Source organism: Telmatherina bonti (genome assembly GCF_933228915.1).
Source record: "Telmatherina bonti genome assembly, chromosome: 7".
In the NCBI taxonomy this organism is placed as follows: domain Eukaryota; kingdom Metazoa; phylum Chordata; class Actinopteri; order Atheriniformes; family Telmatherinidae; genus Telmatherina; species Telmatherina bonti.
This window is the reverse complement of record NC_136625.1, coordinates 11,980,095-12,002,134: the sequence shown is the minus strand read 5'-3', so window position 1 is coordinate 12,002,134 and position 22,040 is coordinate 11,980,095. Positions and strand designations below refer to the sequence as shown.

General features: G+C 38.3%; 1 protein-coding gene across 1 annotated transcript; it reads right to left on the bottom strand.

The window, feature by feature from the left end:
* Positions 1–1,581: 1,581 nt before the first annotated feature.
* pip4p1a (phosphatidylinositol-4,5-bisphosphate 4-phosphatase 1a) lies at positions 1,582–20,136 on the bottom strand. The gene is made up of 7 exons (XM_079243671.1): positions 20,004–20,136; positions 18,847–19,040; positions 13,084–13,190; positions 9,713–9,818; positions 7,026–7,078; positions 4,848–4,938; positions 1,582–1,762 (listed from the first exon to the last, which is right to left on the bottom strand). Exons 1-7 carry the CDS (start codon positions 20,119–20,121, stop codon positions 1,619–1,621), a joined length of 813 nt encoding a protein of 270 aa, XP_079099797.1. The 5' UTR covers positions 20,122–20,136; the 3' UTR covers positions 1,582–1,618.
* Positions 20,137–22,040: the final 1,904 nt, after the last annotated feature.

The following is a 22,040-nucleotide window of genomic DNA, read 5'->3' as shown; positions in this document are numbered from 1 at the left end:
CACATTCAGAACCACAGACACGATATTGGACAGTAAGAATATAAATGTAGTGTTTGTGTTTCTATATTACTGACCTAATCCGACACATTTTCCACTGACCTATTCAAAGCTGCAGAGAAAACAGCACCAGCCTCACCTCCTCGCTGACAGATTTCATTTTACCAATAATCATCCCTAATTCAAGCAAAAACAAGAAGATAAAAGAATACAGTGCTTGTGTGCAATTACAAATACTGAAATTCTGATTTCTTAGCACATTTTGAAGTTGTAGTGTTTCTAACAACGCTGGATTATTTTGCAACAAAAAGCTAATTGAATATGAATCTATGATAAAAACCCTCCAGTTACACTCAGGGCTTTGTGGGAATAAAGGAGACTCTTATCAGAGTTAAAGAGCTTCTGTCTTATTTCTGTTTTTTATATCCTGTTGTGTTTGGGACAGTCGAGGAGAAACAAAGTGCATCTAATAGAGGAAAGAAACGGTTTTGCAGAGCTCTGCTGTGAACAATACGCCAACTGAGGATACATGTACCCAAAGATGACTAAATTATACTAAATGCGAAGTTTGAGACTTTAGAAAAATGTAAACATGATGGAAACTGTTTTGAGTTCATGAGAAGGAGCTTTGCTCTTATTGGACTACCACAAAATACCTTCAAAAGTGGCATGCAAGTTACTTTTATCTCTGCGACAAGGACAACGGCGTGGGGAAAATCTGTCTTTGAAGAAGAAGGCTGGGCAGCTTTCTGACAGACTGTCTCCTAAGCTGCTGCAACTCGACAAGAGCATCCTGCTTTTGTTGAGTGACAGTTTGCATTCATGTGGCTGTGTCTGTAAGTATGTATGCACGTGTGCTGAATCCTTCTATCACACCTCCTTTTTAAGGCTTTCAAGCTGCTTTGGATCAAAGTCAGTCCCGGGGGATAATTCAGCATAAACATTACGTTAAGAAACATCACAGCCTACCTCCATAAACTACCCAATCTCAACACCTACTTGATATTTTGATTCACAAATGAAGGCGGACGTGTCTCCAGCCACCCATCTACTAGCATTAATTTCATTTGCTTCGTTAGATTTTTGCTTCTTGGTTTTTAAAAAAAAAAAAAAGAGAGAAAACCTTGAATGTTAAAATGCTTTTGTTAAATCAGGATTGAAGAGGGAGAATATCCTCGAAACAATAAACAGGGACAAGAATCGCATCTAAGACTGAATTTAAGCGCTCGTCTTAGAAGCTGCGAGAGCGCAACGGATGTGCCACAGACTGAAGCCAGAATGTATCAACAGCGCAGAGATATGGAGGAAAAACGAGTGTTAAAAAGGTTAAAATGAACCCCACACTGGCCACAATATTAGAGATCAACAGTACATTAGGCTATACGCGTCTTCATAATAGATACACAGCAGTCGCAGCCACCGCCATTCAGTTTTAGAAACACGTGTGACTAAAGGGAGGGGACTGGAGGAAGAGGAGGACTTTCTGGAGTTGGATTTAAATAAATATTGTATTTTGTTCTTTTTTTTTTTTTTTCCTCTTTAACGCCATCTTTCCCGCTGCCTGGCAGGCTGGGAAGAGAGGTCTGGCAGATGACGGCGGAGGGAGGGTTGGGGAGGGCTTCTATGTGAAGTTCTGGAGCGGCTGGCTGACCCGCATGCAGGCCCAGTAGAAGGCCCGAGCCAGAGTGACGAGAACCAAGAGGAGCATTACGGCCCACGAGGCGTAGATCCCCTGGTAGGTCTGAGCTTTCACCCATGTTCCAGCCTGAAGGGAGACAACAAAGAACAATCAGAGTGTGTTGCGACTGTAATGAGCAAACTTAAACCCACAAACACTAATTGTAGGGAAGCAGAGCTAAAGCCATGATTCTGTTTGCAAAGCTTTGCTGCGTTTTGTACTTTGTCCATGTATTTTCCTCTTAGTCATTCAACTCTTTAAAACTGGACGTGTCATATTTGATCCAGACAGTTCTGACACCTATCGCATCATTTTAAGGTAAAGACTTTGCTCAAAACCTTATTGTATACCAGTGGTTTCCAAACTTTTCCCCCTTTTCATCAACAACAATGATGTCGAGCCCCACATGTACCAATATTTTGGTACATGTAAAAGACTGTGGCCTCATTATTACCCACCATTAATTATTAGTATTACTGGTCAAGCAGGGACAGATATGCTCCATAGTTTGTTCTTTTTTTTCTTTTTTATTACTTGAAGTCTCTCTTGTTGATTTATCATCTTTTCCGATGAGTACTTTTACAAATTTATCCAGTGTAAAAACTCCCAAGTTTTACTTGCTAAATAAAACTTGGGACCCCCCTGTCATAACTCTTGGCCCCCTTTGGGGGACCCGCCCCCCAGTTTGGGAACCACTGTTGTAGACAATCTACTTATCTTCTGCCCTCTAGTGGACACTTTGTGCACTACAACAGTTTTGATGTATCACACAGTAACAAATAGTACATAAATTAATCTTTTTGTTCCATTTTGTTAGGGACCAGTTACAACTGTTGTGGTGTGAGATGATTAATTATGCCAATTTGAGTGTGCAGGTGCCAGGCTGGACTTGGTGTGCCCTCCAGCAACTCCTCAGGGAATTGACTTCTGGTGGATGGGTTTCTATAAACACCAGGATTTAAGGCAAAGGAGTCTCCTCCCAACCAGCCACGTCTTGTTACACTTCAGCCAATCTGTTCACCTGGTGGGTGGCTACTTCTTTCATTTTCTTTTTTTTTGCATTTCCTTTTCTCTAGCTTATGTTAGACAAAGTCATTCTTTTCTTTTCTTTTTTATGATCTCCTTTTTAAGTTGTTTGTCATTTTGGCCTTGGTCCACCCTAAAGCAGGTTAACTCCTTGTTCTATGTATATGCCAATAAAGCTTGTTAACTGTTGAAATCTTTATTATCTCACTGTGACTGCTTGAGACACGAGGATGTGAGGATTTCCATGTTTGGTCTTGACCACCCTCCACATGGGTCCATATAAAGCATAAAAACTGAATTTTATGCCCATTATTTCTTGAGTCAGGCTTCAAAGAGTAAAAGTTTTGATGGTATGACCATTAAAATTATGTTAAAGTAAAACTCTGGACATGCGTAAAATGTTTGCCCTTGGTGTAAAATCCATCATTCAATGCAAGAGGAGGACAACAAACACACCAGTTCTTCCCCATTCTAAGTAACATCTGCTGCCATTGCTAAATCCAACTCAAATTCATTTTCCAGCTGCAGCAACACAGACAAAACATTCTCCTGACTTCTGTTTCCATGCTGCGATTAAACTGCTTGCAGACTGAAGCTGCAGAAACATTGAATTTTGGTTTTACAGGCTCAATTTTTCATGCAACAGCTACAGCGGAGTGACTCGGATATGAGAGAGGAGGCAGATTTCCTATCAAGTATTAAATGTGCAGCTGCTCAGTGAGAAAATGCTTAATGAAGATGGCAAAAGTGACTTTGTGAGAACCCGCTGGGGGTTTTGAATTCCCATTTGAAAGTTACAACACCTGAGCAAAGCGAACATGGTTATAAAAAGGTAAATGAAATAAAACAAAACCTGATTTACAAAGTATTTGTTTCATATATCAGCATTTTTCTCAGGAGTATTAAAACCCCTTTTCTGCTGCTCTGACAGACCCTTAGCTCAGATTAACAATATCATGTAGAATAAAACATCATTATTTAATACTTGTGGCTCTTGGAACAGATTTCAAGCAAAGGTTTTGAGTTTGCTGTAGTAAAATACCATAAGGCAGTAACTTTAACACCCAAAGCAAGCTTGAAATCATTAAAATGTTATGTGTTACTTTCTTCCTGCTGTTGTCCTCCTACATAAATGATCTGAAAGAGTTTAATGATTCAAGCTGTTCCAACAAGTCTTTACAATTTAACTGTCACCCCCCCCCCCAGCTGATGTAGGTCCACCATACATCCAGCCTCAATGCTCTCATGCTGATGACTCTTTCATTCTCTTTATCTAAAATATCTTTTTTCTGATTTATAAATCAAGTCTGAAAAGAATCTTTCCATGAAAAAGTATTGATTCAATGTGCACAACCAGATTTATCCAGTGATTTTGGCATGTCTAATATTATTAGAACCTTTAAATAAAACAGAAAAATTTAACGATGAGGCATTTTTTGCCACTACAGGAGCATTATGCAATGCTTTCAACGCAGCATATTTAACTCGGCTGATACTCTTTTGCTGTCAGGCACGTATGTCTGTATGGTTTTTACCATTTTGTGCTCATAGTGCACCCTCTGCTGTTCAGAGCGTCTAATTCTGACTTCATATCACTTTTTAGACCTTTGCCCTCTATTTACTCCACAATATGGTCAGAAAGATGAAATGAAATTGAAGTTAAATGAAAAATACTATACCTATCCCAGAGGGAAATTACAATATTGAAGTTTTTTTTTTGTTTTTTTTTTAAATAATAAAGAAGTGGTTTATTATACAGTTTAAACAAGATCAATAAGAGAGAAAGCACACATAAGAAATGCTCTGTTATAGTGATCTTTAGGCATTGCAACATGAGGGCTGCCTACATAAAAAATAGACTGTATGAGTTCAGTCTCACTGACAAATAAGGGCTTGTCACAGCATCTGAAGGGCAGCGGCGAGCTGCACGCTCTCCATGTTGAACAAGCGACAACAGTGGGAGAGACTAAAGCTGCTCTATTTATTCCTACTTCTTTTGCTTTGCCTATATTTCTAAAAAAAAAACAAAAAAAAAAAACACAAAAAAAAACAAAACACAAAGATCTTCTAAAAATGTAACTATGGCAGGTTGCAAGGTCTTTTATTGCTGAACGACATCCTGATCTAGTATGAGACGTCCACTTACCATCAGCCCGGCGGTGGAAATGCTGAATAGCAAGCAAAGTAGAAAACACCACAAGCTCCGCCTCCGAGGATACCTCTGACCAATGGAGGACCTGCAGGGAAGAGGAGTGGAAAAATGTTAACCACAATATGAAATCAAACCTAAAGATAAACATTAGAAAAGGAAGAAAAGCCCAGCTGTCATTACAATGATGACTTTGTTCATGCCAGCGGGCCCTGATGCAAAATTAAAATGAAGAATGATGATGATGATATCACTCAGGAGGCTCTAAAGGTCCACATACAATCCAGAGTTTGGAATATTATGCAACCTTAGATGGAATATTCAATTACATCCATTAGAGAAAATAGAAACTGTAAAATGAAATCTCTCTGGTCCAGTTCTGAACTGGTCTGAAGACCATTTGAATAACCAAATGTACCTCGTCACAACTGGTTACTATAGATCTAAACCAGGGGTGCCCAGCTCCGGTCCTTGAGGGCCACAATCCTGCAGGATTTACACGTATCCCTGCTTCAACACACCTGACTCAAACTAATGGGTCATTGTACAGAATTTATTGGATGTTGGATCCACTAAACGTAAACCAGATGTGTTGAAGCAGATCTACACAGAAAACTTGCAGGACGGGGGCCATTGAGGACCAACTTTGGACACCCCTGATCGACACAAAAAAAGATGGTGTGCGGAGTGACTCAAAGTTCTTGGTGTTGTTTTTGACACGGAGCTTCGCTTTAACAGCTATGATAAAGCAGAAACCAAAGCAGCCTTTTAATACCTGAAGGACATGGAGGATAAGAGGAGGGATGCCTCACATGATTTTACAAAAACCCTGTTCCAGCATTTGTTTTCAGTAGACTTGACTACTATGGTGGAGTTTTTACAGATCTCTCTCTCAGAAAAGTCACCAAGACACCTGCATCTAATCCAGAATCTGCAGCTCCTCACAAAGACTGGAATAAAGGGGAACATATCCCTCTTGTTCTCTGATCTCAACACTGGCTTTCTGGGAGACACAGCTGTTAAAATGTCGCTGCTGGTGTACAACATCTAATCTGCTGATGAGGATCCACTGAGACTTGTAAGATCATCGGGGTCAGGTTTGCTTCCCATTCTGAGAGTTAAAACTAGACAAAGAGCATTTAGTTTTCATGCTCTTACAAACCTAAAAACAAACCTCAGTTCTGTTAAACCCGGTCTTACAACTCTCATGTGTCACAGCTTATGTGCACGTGTTCATTGACAGTGATGGTGATGATACTGTTGATACAGCTGCTGCTAAACATCAATACTAATATTACCATGCTACACTAATAGCTGTTGTTACACAAATATTTTGTTTTTTATATAGTAAGAGTGTTTTCTATTTTAGTTATATTATTTTTTATGCATGCCATTATTTAGCTTTATTTTAAAGTCTTTATTATTTATTTTATTTCTGCTGAGTTCTATGATCCATGCTGCAAAATTACACCAGGAAAAATTTCTAGTTTGTGAAACGTCTCACTGACAATAAAACTGAATCTGATCCTATGTACCCAGCTGTATGAATTTCATTGTTTTCTTTGTATTTTACCTTGTTCTGTTCCCATTTAATTACTGTTATTCTTTTGTAATTTACATTTATTTCTCCTATTTGATGTTTATTTTGCACCTGGCTGCAATGCTTTTATTGTTTTATGTGAAGCACTTTATGTTGTCCTGAGCGTGAAATATGCAGCGCAAATAAAGCTGCCTTCAAATCCTAATTAGAAAACAAAATGGCCTTTATGCACTAATATTGCATCCATATTTCCTTTGAAACAGCAGGTCATATGCTCACAATGTTAAGAAGCTTATGGATTTAGTGATATGGAAACACAGATTATATCAAAAGTTCAGACTAAATTCTGAGTTAGAAAACATACAAAGACATGTATTGAGGCTGGTGACAAATATCTAACTGCGTTTCAGGTTGGAGACCAGGTAACATTAACAGGATGTAAAGGATTTGCCTTACAGTAAAACAAAACAACTGGTCTTTAATAGCGACCCAGAGGTCACTACCTGCTCGCTCTGTTTTCTGTTTGGCACCTCTGATTTAAAGCTATTGCTCAACGCTGAAGGCTGCGAAGACAAACTGCACGAGTTCAGCAGGAGCAGAAAGCTGTAATGGATTATTAGCTCATAGCTACTTACACTTTCCTGCAGTGTGGGCACCTGGCCAGCGTCCGGTCCGTGAACTCTGTCCACTGAAATCACAAAGAGAAAGATGTGAGCATCAAATGGAGCCAAAAGCAGGTTGTACACATGCCAAATTACCAGTTACAGTGATGAAAACTCTTCAACTGTAAATCCCTTTGACCTTTCCAATTCAATCTGTTTTATGGTGCTTTAGCTTGCACTTCTCACCAAGTTATCTATTCCTTCTCAATATGTATATGGGTAATTTATATATTATATATATATATATATATATATATATATATATATATAATGATTCAAAAAACTTTTGGCTGTGATAGTTCATAATCCACAAAGAGCAGATACACTTTGCACACTTTACATTCTCGCTGTGATGCTTTGTAAAAAAGCAGAGAACATCTTCATTAAATTCCCTTACAGCATAATTTGTTGTAGAGATTTGTATTTGTTATTCAGCAACAATGTCTTTTTGAGGAGGTTAGAAAAAGTCCAGCTGAATTTTTAAATGCCCGGCAGCATCCATCTCACCTTGTTTACTCCTCTATTCTCTAGTTATACCAACCTCCTGCCTTTCACCATATATTCAACCCATCCTCACCTGTCTCGCAGACTGTTAAAGAGCAGCAAGGAGGAAAAAATGTTACTTCCCCCTCAACACACAATGATGGTGATATATCAGCAGAGAGTTGATGGGGTTTATTGATCTGCAGCAATAACTCAACCTTTTTTTTGGCCTGGAGCAAGGATGTTTTGGCTTTTCAATAATTCACCTGCTACAATATATTTCTTAACAAAGACCTTGCAGATGCACTGAAACTGTCACAGGACACTTCAGCTGTAGAGAATAAAGGTGACATTTTAAAAGCAAAAATAAAAAGGTTTATTATGCGGCTTGCCTGCATCATAATGCATCTGCTCTACAAAAGTTTTATTAGCTCTTGGCTCTTGGTGGCAAATTTGATTTTACTAGTTCATGTATTTTTCAACTTGTGTTCCAAAAAATGGAGAAGTGGGGACCTCAAACAGAGACTTTAGAAATAGAGGTTGTACCGATGTTGCACATCTTACTCTACCTCAGAGACTTATAAAAGTGTCATAAATGTGTATATTTGAAATGAAGACATGGTTATTTAATCTGAATCAAGAAGAAATGTAACTATACATTTTTAAAGCACACTCTAGGAGTCACATAAAATGTAAATTATAGATGTGCAGTGTAAGCAACGCGAGAGTTAATGTGCTGGTTCAGGTGTAATCACTGGGCTGAAGGTAGATGATCCCAATCAGACCTAGTTCTTCAGATGTGCTGTGTAACAACATAAACTACGTTTACATGGACACATATGTTTTCTATCTGACTGAAATCAGTCTGATTAGAGATTTCAGCTGACATGTTTACATGAAAGCTAGGTAAAGCGATCCGATCAGCTGTTTCTACATGATGGACAGATTTAATATGATTATAATGCATTTTACATGCAGTGCCTGCCTGTCTGGAAAAAACAGGGCTTTTTAAAAAAACGTTTGACTGGCAGAACTGTCAATAATCATCAAGTCTTTCCGTTTCGATCTAAAATGTATTCGCAACAGTCCGTTTCTATTTTGCTGTAATTTTTCAAGTTCTCCCTGAAAACGCAGTACATCGCGTAACCATTATGCGGGTCAAGCATGCGCAGAAACAATGGTTGGAACGAGTGCCTGCATGGTTATTTTTGTCAGCTGATCCAATCATAAAAAGATCTAAACCACCCCTGTTGATCCCTCTGAAAATAAGATATGATTAGATCAGCCATGGTGTTTACTGTTATTCTGATTGGACGTTCAATCAGATTAAAAGTGCTCTGTATAAACATAACTACTGAAAGAGGAGATCTGATATTAAAAAAGACAAAACAAAACGCAGTGACAGCTTGTTTTCAGACAGCCCTCTGGGGGACTTTGACTGTTGTGGAAAGTTAGGTGCTACATATAGCTGACTGATAAATCATTAAGAAACAAAACTAGAGATAAGGAAGAACATAATGCAGAGTTAATAGACAAAGATCAGCAGAAACAATTCAGGCAGACGACTCATCCTGCTTTAGTAGGAAATGTTGTCATGCGAGGACTCTTCCGCAACCATTGGCAGGTCTGTTAGCTGAATAACGACAGTAAGATGTAAAAAAATAAAAGCTTCAAGTTTGACCTTTAAGGTAAGTTGTCTTTTTAAAAAGAGAAACATTTTCTTACATAAAGAAAAGTAGCTTTTTTCCCAGACAGCAACTGAAAAACTGTTTTTGCCCAATATCACAGCATATTGTGTTGTTTCACGGCCCAGAATTTTTCAGGTGTAGAACCAATGCAATTTAGTGGAGAATTACAAAAGCTGTTTTTTATGCAAATTCCACATATGATATGACATATTGAACAAATTTAAATGATGCTGGTATGCAAATTTTAATTAACAACTTCTATAATTTCTGTTCTTTGTATTAAACAAGTTCAACCAGCTGCTGACTGTATGTTTACATAATAAAACCAAATTTTAGAAACATCATTAACCCGTAATCTCAGTCCACAGTTTTCCAAACATGTCAATTTGTGCCTTCAGCTGATAATCTAACAAAGTAGACTCTAAAAATCAGGAGTATTTCACTTTCATTGATTCACAGCACATGTGTATTTAAACAGGGAGCAGGTACCAGGAACGTGTTGCTGCAGTGTCCACAGGAGACTCGGGCTCCAGCAGGTTGGGGTTCAGGACTGGCTGGACCAGGATGAACTGGACCCAGATTTATTATCCTTTTACTGAAAGAAAAACAAACACACAAAGTTAACTTTCACACAATGAGTGACTCAGATTATTATCCAGGGTGAGTGCAAGCTGCTGTAATAATTCCTGCCGTGTTGAGCTGTTGTCTCCAGGGCAGACAGCAGATATAATTCCTCAGCCTCCAGTCCTCTTATTACTAAAATGCCGCCTTTTTACCTTCCTATGATGCCGACATTAGCTCAGAATCACTCATCAGACAGGGCCGCCAAGAAGTGGCAGCATGTCTGCTTTTAATGTAAAACAGTGACAAGGGAAGTAAACTCTTCAGAGCATCATATCATCACTTGAACTGAATCAGTAGCTTTTTGCATCCGTCACACGAGAGAGGAAGCTTTGCAAACCATTAAACTAATTATACACCGCCACGAAGTGGTTTGTCAGACAAAACCTTCACAGTTTAGACACAAGAGCCCTTACAGCTCAATCAATTAATTTCAAGAGCCTGATTTCTCTCATTTTTAAAGGCATGAAAACATGTAGCAAAATAAATTTTAACGCTATTTTACCATGAAATTACACAAGCTCATTCACAATCACCGGTTTATCTGCCTTTACACATTCGACAGCCAGTTTATTACTGAATGCACCTGTTCAATCGCTGGTTACCCACAAATAGCTCATCATCCAATCATATGGTAGCAACTGAATGTATTTAAGCACAAAGACATGATCAAGATGATTTGCCGAAGCTCAAACTAAACATCAGAATGAGGAAGTAAGGAGATTTAAGTGACCGAAGGGAGTATGGTTGCTTGTGCCAGGTCTGAGTATTTTAGAAACTGCTGATTTACTGAGCTTCTCAAACACGGCCATCTCTAAGGTTGATCGAAAGCAGTCAGAAAAAGAAGAAATATTAAGCGAGCAGCAGTTTAAAATGCCCTGTTGATGTCAGAAGAGTATTGGTAGAATAGTTAGGGATGATAGAAAGGCAACAGGAACTCAAATAACAGATTATATCAACCAAGGTATGCAGAATAGCATCTCTGAACACAACACTTAATTCCTTGAAGCAGATGTGCAAAAGCAGCAGAACGCCACACTGCATCCTGCTATTGGTTTGTTCAAGAAGTTTAGCAAACTAGAAAACTTTATAATAAAACATTTAAAAGGTGACCAGTGAGTGTCAATTTATTATGAGTTTCTAATCTTTAATACATCAAAAGTTGAAGTTTTAGTTACAAATTTTAAGTATCAGGGCAAATTTAAAATCTAAACAAGAAAGCCCAAAAAAGTCTTTCTTAGATTTCTGAAGCCTCAGGCATAAACACAGTCTGGAGGAGCATGATGCTCACAAGAGCTAACAAAGCTATGCACTTTAAGAGACTGACAGCTTTACGCTTTCACTCCAGAAATATGGTGCAACAAAAGTTGATCGATTATAACTGAAGCATTTTGGTCAAAAGCTTTAAACATAATTTCAGAAACTCGCAATTTAGCACCTACATTATGCAAAATTGCCACACACATCTTTTGATAATGATCTTAAGTGGTACAGAACAGAGAAATAATAAACAGAAGCACCTGACACTGAAATGAGGCCCATCAGGTCATGACAACACTTGCATCAGAGGGATATGAAATCATATAAAAATGGGTCTTTAGGCGGGTTTTAAAAATCGTCAACTATGTAGATTCTGTAACCTGCAGCGGCAAATAATTTCATATTTTTGGAGCAGCAAAAGCAAAAGCTCTGTCCCGTCTGAGCTTCCACCTAGACTCCGTACGTCCAGAAGGAGCTGATCAGCTGATCTGAGGCACCAGGCTGGAGAGTATGGAGTAAGCAGCTCAGAGAGGCACAGAGGGGCAAGACCATGTAAAGACTTAAGAACAAATAAAGGAACCTTAAAATGAACTCTGAAATGTACAGGAAGCTAATGAAGTGATGCTAAAATAGGCGTAATGTGAAATGTCACATGCAGCAGATCAGAATAACGTGTGATGACACTGCACCTCACACTGGGACATTCTGCTGTTACACTTTGGATCTCGTTGTGATAACATTGACAAAAAATCAGATATGTTGGTGACTTTATTCTCACTGTGGTTCATTTAAATAATTATGTTCTTGCTTTCAGAAGACAGCTATGAAAGTGGCATAACCACTGGTACATGCTCAAGAGTATAACACATGCATGCACCGTTTCACTGTGGCAGGTAGGTGATGTATCGACTCCCTCTTACATATTGCTACCATAATAAATAAAAGAAAAATTAATCTTTAACATAAAAAAAAATAAATAAATAAAAAAAAAATCTAATAAATATTTAGTATGTTAGGATCAATTGTGTGCAGTGACTGACTATAACTAAACAAACTAGCTAGAACATGCAGAATGATGAGTGGACTTCTTTCACTCTTCTACTTTCTCTATTCTGGTTATTGCTCGTTAGACCAGTGTCTAACGAGCATGAAACAATAATTAGCTTAAACATTGGCAGATACGACATATTAATCAATAACTATGGACCACCGTCTAACGTCGTCAGTTCAGATATCCACTCTGCTGTCAGTGAATATGAGGATATGAGGTTGAAACCACAAAAATGGCTTTGCAGTAAGATGGTGCAACACACACCAAACGGCCGTCAGATGAGTTAGTTTATTTGTTGCATGTAAGAGGGGCAAATCTCAAACATGAATTTCAGGTCGGGCCTTTATTCAGTTAACTTTCACTTTTTTGTTTTAGAAGACATTGAGCTCATTTGAAATGTTTGGCAGAATCAATCTGCAGAGAATCTGATTTTTACTTTTTCTCATTTACCTTTTAAAAACAGATCTACGTCAAGCAGCAGTTAGAAAAGAGGAGACAGGCACACACGCAAGATCCACTCAATGATATGCACAAAATAAGTGTACACCGTCTGTATCTGTACATTTATACCACATAGATTATTAATGAATATTATGACTTTTTGCAAGCTACAGACTGGAAACCCAACTGTCACATGACCCCGATCTCTGAACGAGTTGTGGAGTAAAATAACTCCACATATAGCATCACTACCCACACCCACACTTGTCATAATGCTGATAACACGCTGCAGTGAAGACCGCGATGATGCGGCTGTTCTAATGAGGCTTTTATTTCCTCATCCGGCTCGCTGGGCCCAGCATGTAAACTATGCTGGGAGCACAGCCTTAATTGAGGGACTGCTGTTCCCACTGCACCTCATTTCCTCTCGTAGAGCGAGACATAATGTAACTGCATACTAGCAGACAAAATGCAAACAATTTCTCACCAATATGGTCGGGGACAGGCAATCCTCTGAGAAGTGACTTTGCAGATGAGAAGACAGTTGCAGGGGCAGCGAACATACTTCTTCCCTGCTGGGGCATTTTTAATGGGCTGCAGAGGCAGACAGAAACACACAGGAGGGAGAGATAAGAAGACAGCAGAACAACGGATTAGAATAAGAGGCGATAACGAGCCAATTATACCTGATGGACGAGGATGAACAAATGATGCAGGAGGTATTCTGGGAGAAATTTAAAATGGCTGTACACAAATTGCGGGTTAACACTTCAAAAGACATAATTAAAATAAAGCGACGTACACAGCCTGTGAAATGGTAATAAGAGAGTTATGATTGGAAATGAGACTTCAAGCATTATGCGTTCACTGAGCAATCACAGAAACATTCATGGAAAGCAAAAGCATAGTGAAGGCCAGTTAAAGGCCTTCTGTAAACAAAACAGGCTTACGCAGCTATTCAGTAAGCAGGGCTCAAAGCTAACTTTTTGATTTAGGTGCTCCTCAAACTTTTCCCATTCCCTTGTGGCATATCAACGTCTTTCTCTAGGCACTAATAAAAGCCCTATAAAACTCATTTCTATTCATAATCAGCACATATTTAGGCTTAATTTTTCGCTAAGAATAGTTACTTCATGGCTTAAAATGGCTTATGTGGAAATCTAAACTTCTGCCTGAGTTAACAGAGAACATGACCGACCGTACACTTTGTCAAGTTGCATGCTGGGTTCGAAACCCTATTGTTCAAAGAATCAAAGCTCCCTCTTTGCCCCTAATTTTTGCTTGTTCAGACTGTGTGGGGTTTTGCAAAAAATGGTCAAATCCAGTGGAGTGGAAGTAAAAAGAAAAGGTCAAATTTACACAGTAGTAGACTTGCTAAGCTGAACATGAGACGTTAATAAGCCAGTGTTGTGTCTAAATGTAATCCTCCACTAAATCAGACCCCCCTCCCCCCATTTTCTTATGGCAATATTATTTGAGTAAAGAAATAAAAATTACAACTATGTTCAACAGTACACTTATTTCATGGAGATATGTAGAAAGTTTCAATCAGTCATTATGTTGACAATAATAATGATTCAGTATTGAAACAAATTAAAATAACCTCTTTCCCCCCATGTGGTGGACAGATATGTTTAATACTTAGTTGTAAGGATTATAAAAGAGATTGGACAATGCTTCAGTGTGAGCACAGGAACATTATCCTGGAGCTGTAATTTAGGAAGTACACACACAGAAAGTTTTTTGGATGTTTCTTTGTTATGAACATTTTGTTCATTTTTTAACTGGGTCTTTAAGACAATAAATAAAGTGTAAAATCAACTTCATATTTGGTCAATTTAAGGATACGTCAACAATATACATTATACCATGGTCCAGGTGAATACTCGATTCTGATTAGCTGCAGGATGTCCGTTAAAAAGTGATATCGGACACAAGTTTAAAAAAGTTCTGTCAAATAGCCCAATAGTTCTAAATCATTGCGCCAGCTCAATCGCCAGTTGGTAAACGTTGCAACAGCAATGTTAGACACAAACGGGCAAAACAGAAAGAATATCTAAGAGGACTATGTCAAGCAGCAGCCCATGGTTACTAATGAATGGCTCTTATCTGCCAGTTTTTAAGTTATTTTATTTTTTCAGGTTAACTTAGACCATCGGTTGAACAATAACCAGAGAAAAGGGAGGAAGGAAAAAAAAAAAGTATCCCAATCCCTTCCTATCTTGTACTGTATCATGTTGATGTTCTACCGAGATCGTTAGTTGAAATCAGTCACTACAGACAAAATATCTATCATATTGTTTCAACCGTATTAAATAATATTTAATCAGTTAGTTTGTGATGAAGCTCCGGATCTCTCAAAGAGGGACAGAGCGGCTCTGACTTCACCCTGCAGCAGACCGTACGTGTTTTTCTGCATTAATGCTCCAGCGGTTACGCCAATTTTACAGCGATCTTCAAGAATTAAAAAGGTCCGTGCTGTTCCATTTAGATTTTTCCACGTCCAAATTTTTCTTAAGCTATTAGAGAAACCAACCATCCGCAATTTCTTTCATAATGTGAAGAGATATGCATTTTCAGGCATAAAATCACCATATTTTTATTGGAATCTGTTAAAAGGAGGGGACGGCACTTCCGTTCAACATTCTTATCTTTCAGGCACCTGTCACCTGACAGCACGCCATACGCACACACTCACTCATGTTCATACACACTGAGCTCCCTGGACCACACAGTCACACACCTCCTGCATCATTATCATATTTCGCCATCATTGCTGATTTGTTGCAACAGTATCTGCTGCCGAACAAGCTGCAGGTGCTGCCAATGGCGGTTACCTTGGCAACGCCACAACAAGAGACATTAAATAGTCCACTCAGCCGTTTCTTGTTAAAAACATGATTTTAACAGTAAAAACTACATTAGTGACTGATCTCATACGATTTCCTTGGTGAGTGACCATGGTATAAGCGGGATAAGGCCCTCCGAGGTGTCCATAATTAGAAATTAATGGACGACGCAGGGGCGTGAACCATCCGACGCAATGGACACCTCAGATGGCATTATCCCTTACTTATACCATGGTCAGTGATAACTAATGCCAACTGGTGTGCATAATTTTCATAAATACACACGTAGTTTAGTGACTTAAATCACAGGAATTTCATTCCATTATAGGCGTCACTATAGCAACGTGTTAATCAACCGATTCATATCAGCTGGCTTTTGACAACAGTTGTTTAACATAAAAAGTACATCGAGGCCAACATGAAATAGCTCCTATAATCTAGCATATTTAGCAAGTTTTGTAAAAACAATAAACAAAAAACAAAAAAACATTTGTTTTGAAACTATTACTGTGTGGGACCAAGGTATAAGCGGGTTAAACAAGTCGGATCTGTGCATTACATGGTTATAATGCACTTCGCGGAGGAACACCACTCCGTGGCTCATCATGGTGTTCTAGACTCTGCATTGTGCATTATAACTGTGTAATGTACGGCTCCTTTATGTTTAATCCTTACCTAAAAAAGGTCCATCTATACTTGGAGCATAAATGTGTGTTAACAATTAAAACCCACTCTGTCATTTGCACCTAAATCCCAGTTCTGACAGTAATCCATATGCTAAAACTCCAGTGATTTGTGTCTTAAATTTGTCTTGACTAAAGTTAATTAAGATTTTCCTCATTAATACTTCATACTATGCAATCTGACACTAAATGCCTCTACGAAAGGCATACATGTGTCCATGCTGTTTAGCTAAAATGAATGTTGTTTATCAAATGGAAAAAAAGAACATTGTTAAACATGCAGAGACGTTTGAGGAAAACCCCATTAATACATTTTTGTCTGCAAACAGATAAGTCATGAAACTTTGTATCTGACATAGGAAAGCATGATTAACTCTGTTACCATCTGAGGTGTGTGGCCGCTGTGTTTAATAGACTGCCTCCAAATAAAAAAAAGAAAAGAAAGTTGTTTTTGTGTGTGTGGTGAGGGTGGGGGGAAGGCATACATCTGCAAAAGTGAAATAACAATAATGTTTTCATATGCACAAAGTTTTTATGAATTGTTATCCAACTCATGCATCTGAAAGAATACTTAAATGGACAAAATACTTGTGATAACATGTTTTATTTATCACTCTTATGACTACCAACACACAATAGAGTACTAATGACTCTACTGGAAGAAAAAGGAGACAAATAATTGCCGTTCCTCAGCTAATGAGACATTCTGCTTTCTGTTTGCACTCCTCTAGACGAACTTTATGCGTGTTTACACACATTTAGCATAAAAGGGGTCAGTAGTCAACATCCACACACCCTGGTCATACTGTACTCCTGTTTATCTACATATGCTGGCTCCATCTGTACCTCTTGTTTTTCTGACTGGTACATCTGGCCACATCTCACATTTCATCTTTCAACTGTAAGCTGATGTGCACCACTAACAACACACTCATGGAGTCTCATCCACATGCGAGCAAAGCAGGGACTGCTGGTGAAATTAAATGCTTTGTTATAGACAATGCAACTTTCAAATGGTCCCAGTCATTGTGACCTTTTTCTTTTTTTCCCCTGTGGTCAAAGACATGATTAAAAGTTATTAATTAAAAGTGCAGAGGAGCTTCTGTTTCTTGAGTCTTGTCACGACCCAGAAGTTTTTAAATAGAGGCAACAATTTAAAAAACTTCAACGTATCATTGTCAATTAATTTGATTGTAATTGCAGCTTGATTATAATAACATCTATTGAACAGGCATGAATGTCTGAAGATTTTTTTTTTTGCATGTGTACCTGGCCTTATTTTACATCAGTCCTTCAGCTTATAAAATGCTGAAAATTTTATATTAAACTCTTAACTTAATTCTTGAGTGAAAAATGACAGTGAAGGTCTAATATAATGCTTTATCATTTCTATGACATAAGGAAAATGATCTTTACCTCAAATTGAAAGTACACTGGACTGATCTGAGCAATTCAAAACAACAATATCTTACTCATGATAAACCAGATACCTACTACTTAGTTCTGAATGTATCCCAGATTTTTACATTTTGTATTTTACACTACCAGATAAAGTGCTTTTTTCCAGCTTATCTTCTTCTTTATGGACAAAAATCTGAGTAGAAAATCAGTTTTCTGTTCATATTATGTTTTACAAAACAGATATATAGCAGACTGGGTAGCATTCATAGATGTGACTGGCGGTACAAGAAAAATTAGAGGAAAAACTGAGTTCATGTTTTTCCACTGCTGCTTTAAGCTCACATCCATTTTGCTAGTTTTATTGTTATTTATGTGTATAAATTGCTCTGTTTTGAATTAAGCAGACTAAAAGCTACAGTGACTGGATTTTTTTTTTAAAGGGGCTTGTTGGTCTCCTTAACCTTGCCTGCAGCCCTTGAGATAAGCAGTACTTTGCTTTGGCTCAGAAAGGAGTTGCTGCTAGCATCGCCCCAGAACCAAAGTCTTTTTGGTTCTTTAGAAGTCAAAGCAGAGAACTGGTTCTAAATTAAGATTTACTTCCAAACCACCACTGGAACCGCTATGACTCAGACTCCAGTCCTAGAGGGCCAGTTTCCTGCAGGATTTTGTTGTCTCCACGCTCCAACACACCTGACTCAAATTAATACATAGATTGACAAGAAGCTGCTCGATCCATTTGATTTGAATCAGGTGTGTTGGTAGAGAGGATCATAAAAAGAACAGTTAGATACTGGTCCTCGAGGACGGGAGTTTGACACTGCTGTGGGCCTAAATGATCTTTTGTTTTTAAAACTTAACCAGACAGTTTAAAAAGACCTAACAAGTGAGAGTAACAGTAAGTTATAGGCCCACATTAAGTCACTCATCTCACTCAGACAGGAAATATGAGCGCATAAATAAACACACATATATAATTTCTCATTTTATCCAGGTGTTCCATAAAATACAAAATAACACATTTCAAATTTTGAAGTAGCACTGGCATGCATACTGCCTGGAAAAAAAAAACAAAAAAAACGCAAACTGCAATAAAATTACTGCAGTCTGGAGCCCTGGCAACACAATGACATTAAAAAGAACAATTCTAACAAAAAAAAAAAGAATTTTAAAGTGTTTCTGTATTATTCAGATTTTCTTCTACACGGATAGCTTTCTGTTTGACTAACGTGATTGGTGAAATGTTGTGTGCATGTTTTTGTTCCATGCAATGTCAGAGCTACCATGCATCTGCTTCTACAGGTTCCACTTTAATCTTACCGTAGCTTCATTGCAAACCCCACACTTCACCACATGCTGGTGGATCTTGCCCTCCACAGAGATCAGGCTCTGACACACCCTGCAGTTGATAACAGGGGCACTGCCACTCTCTGGGGAGGTGAGGGGAGAGTAGGGTGGAGGGTCCTCACCTAGGAGCACAGAGGGCTGGGTAGGGCTGGGGAAAGGAGGGAAGCCTAAACAGGGTGGAGAGGAACAAATAATGAATACAAACGTAGTAAAAGCAGTGACCAAAAAAAAGGATTGTTGAGGGAAACAGAGTCACGGGAGTTGCACAGCGGATTGGAAAAAGACGCAATTCCCATGACAAGTAACCTATTACAGTAAACAAGATAATAAGATTTGGTCTCGAGTTCAACAGAAAGGAGCTTTAGAAGAAAAAACATCCCAGGAATGCTGAGCAGGGTTTTAACACATTGGAGTCTAACTGTTTGTAGGACACCGGGTTAAATCACAATGTGTGGGGCAGCTTAACTTAGAAAGAATACTTAAAGCTGTCTGGTCTACTATTAAAATGGGTTCAAATGAACAAAACAAATTGGATCAATAAATATGCATTTTCCATTTATAAGTTTAGACACTTATCAGAGCGTCAATTGGTCACAGCCATCTATAGTAGCGTCTCTAAGAAGCCTCTTCAGTGGCCGTCTAACATGCCAATCAAATCAGGTGTTTCTAGGTTGCTAGCTAGCAGGGGGTTACAGTTATCTATTCTGGGAGCACATTGGACACTATCAAAATGTTAAAGTGCATGCACCAGTTTAAGTTAAAAACCACAAATAATGCACAGTTTAATATGACATTACTGCATTGTAGCTGTTATGTTTTGTGGATAGTTTGCCGGTGCTAAGCAGAGACAGTAACAAGGCTAATACAACGGTGGCGAGGTTAGCCAATTGGAGCATCTCATCACCACTGTAAGGCAGTATTATTTAAAAATAGGAGATGCTCATGAATAAAAAAATTTAAAAAAATTATCACATCATATTCTGCACAAATACAATCACAAAAGGGTGACTCTTCACCTCTGTCATGAATGAGCTAGCAGACTAAGCAGAATGCCCTGTCAGTGGAGGCTAGTGTAAGCTAGGCTAACTGAGGCTGGAGTCGGGGCGGAGGAGAGCTCCATGGATACTCACCCTCGGGTTTGTTGGGTACACCGTACTGCGATGCACCGGGAGAAACCCCGCCGTTACTGCTGCCAAGAGCACCATCTCCCAGATCTGATAGTAACGGGGACCTCTCTCCGTCCGCCATGCCGAGAGCGAGACGTGGAGGGGGAGAGCGGGAGAGAGATTGCAGACGGATACGGTGTTGTATTGTTGTGTCGGAAATGTTGGCGTCACATGATCACACCACCACCGCTACCGCTGCTGCGGTAACGGCGTCCGGGGGTGTGGCATTGCACACCCAAAGATGCTCCAGAGACGTACCTTAATAATGGGTGAAAGGTTTTTTTGTTTGTTTGTTTTTTTTTCAGCAATAACTTCAGTATTACTGTCAGCTGCTTTCTTTGTTTTATGTTTATAGAATAATGGAAAATGCCATAGCTAATAATTCAAGGCCAGTAACCTAGGATACAGTTTAGATGCAGCATGTATGAGTTTGCATTTTTATCCTACTTTCAGACATAACTTATTTGTTCATTGTCCTCATTGTACAATTGATTTCCATTATTTTTTGCAATAATTCTCCTAAGAACTTTCCATCCATTCAAACTTCTGTCAAGTTGGTAAAAATGGAAAAATCCTAAGTAAAAAAAAAAAAAAAAAAAAAGAGGATACTTATTCCATGCATAGTCTGATTACTCTGCTGTGATTTGGCATATAAAATACCTATAGCCATTTTTCAAATTATGGGAAAAGTTTGATGTTAATTTATTCATATGATTTTGTGTAACCTCTGCATCAGAGATGATATCTGTGCTTTTGTTACTCATATTTTATATTTTAATTAAATGGACTCTTTGACCTTTAAAGCATGCCTACCCAGTCAGAGAATATTTCTGGACTACAATTTGTGCTTATCCTAAATACCAACATGTAAGCTGATTTAGTCTTTGGCGACCACATAGCTTTATGCTTCACACAATATGCGCAAGAAACAGGTTTTGGCGTCAGAGTACATCCAGTTTTGTACAACCAGGCATTATTTACTTAATTGTTTTACAGTTTTAAGTACAAAAATTTGATTGTATCATTACATATGACTGAAAATCTAGTAGTTTTAGTATTAGCAGAAAAAATAAAATACAAAATACTTGGGTCAGTATGAAAAAAAGGAAAACTGCATGTACGATTTGTATGTTTCATTTCAGGCCTGAAACAGATTCCATCCAACATTCAACTTGAACCACTTTGTTCTTAATGCTATTCCTTCTCACAACACTTAAAAATGTTCATGCATTGAGAATACTAGTTGTTCCAGCTGTTCCTGCATTCTAGCAGCTATTTCGTCCCACTCTTTCTGAAAATATATCAGATTTTAACAGAGCAAGACTGTTTTTGTCACAGTTTTCCTTTCAAAGCTCCTCACGTTTTCTCTGATTGGGACAGATCATTACTGCAGACCAGCCAAGTACCTGTGTCTTCTGTAGCCATTCTTTTTGTCTGTTTGTTTGTTTTTTTGTTTTGTTTTTTTATGTGGTTTTGCATTGCCTTGTCTAAAAAAAAAAGAATGGGCCTACGTTACGTTTTCCACAATATATTGATTCAGATATCAATTTTTGACTTCTCTATTTAAATCCTAGGTTGGTGTTTCCAGCTTTGTTAACTTGTTCATTTAAATCAATGTTAAGTAATTAACTAAAAGCAAAATGCCAACACTTTCACCTCATATTCACCTTTTCCAACATCCGAAGAAAAATATGCCTTAAAGACAGCAAACAGAATTTATAGAGTACCATTTATGTTTAACAATTTAGGTCCAGTCTGTATTAAATAATTCATAAATATCTGGGATACATTTCTACATGGCCCTCTTTTGTTGTCAGTGTTGGTTTTAAATATTCACCCACTTCGTTTCATGGCCTTTGCTATGTATCATGAATGTACACTGCAATTCTTATTTTAAGAATAATTGTTTCCCTCCAAAAACATTAAGCTGTAACTAACAACAGTCAAAACATTTTAAAAATAGTCAAAAGCTACGTGGTTGAATACACTCCCTGTCATTTT

What these genes read in the sequence shown, in the direction of transcription:
- pip4p1a (XM_079243671.1), bottom strand. Translation starts at nt 20,121, where the DNA reads ATGGCGGACGGAGAGAGGTCCCCGTTACTATCAGATCTGGGAGATGGT. An exon ending in ACTGCAGCAACACGTTCCTG is followed by an intron (nt 7,079 to 9,712) that starts GTACCTGCTCCC and finishes TTGTGATTTCAG; the next exon opens with TGGACAGAGTTCACGGACCG. An exon ending in TGCCCACACTGCAGGAAAGT is followed by an intron (nt 4,939 to 7,025) that starts GTAAGTAGCTAT and finishes TCTTCCCTGCAG; the next exon opens with GTCCTCCATTGGTCAGAGGT.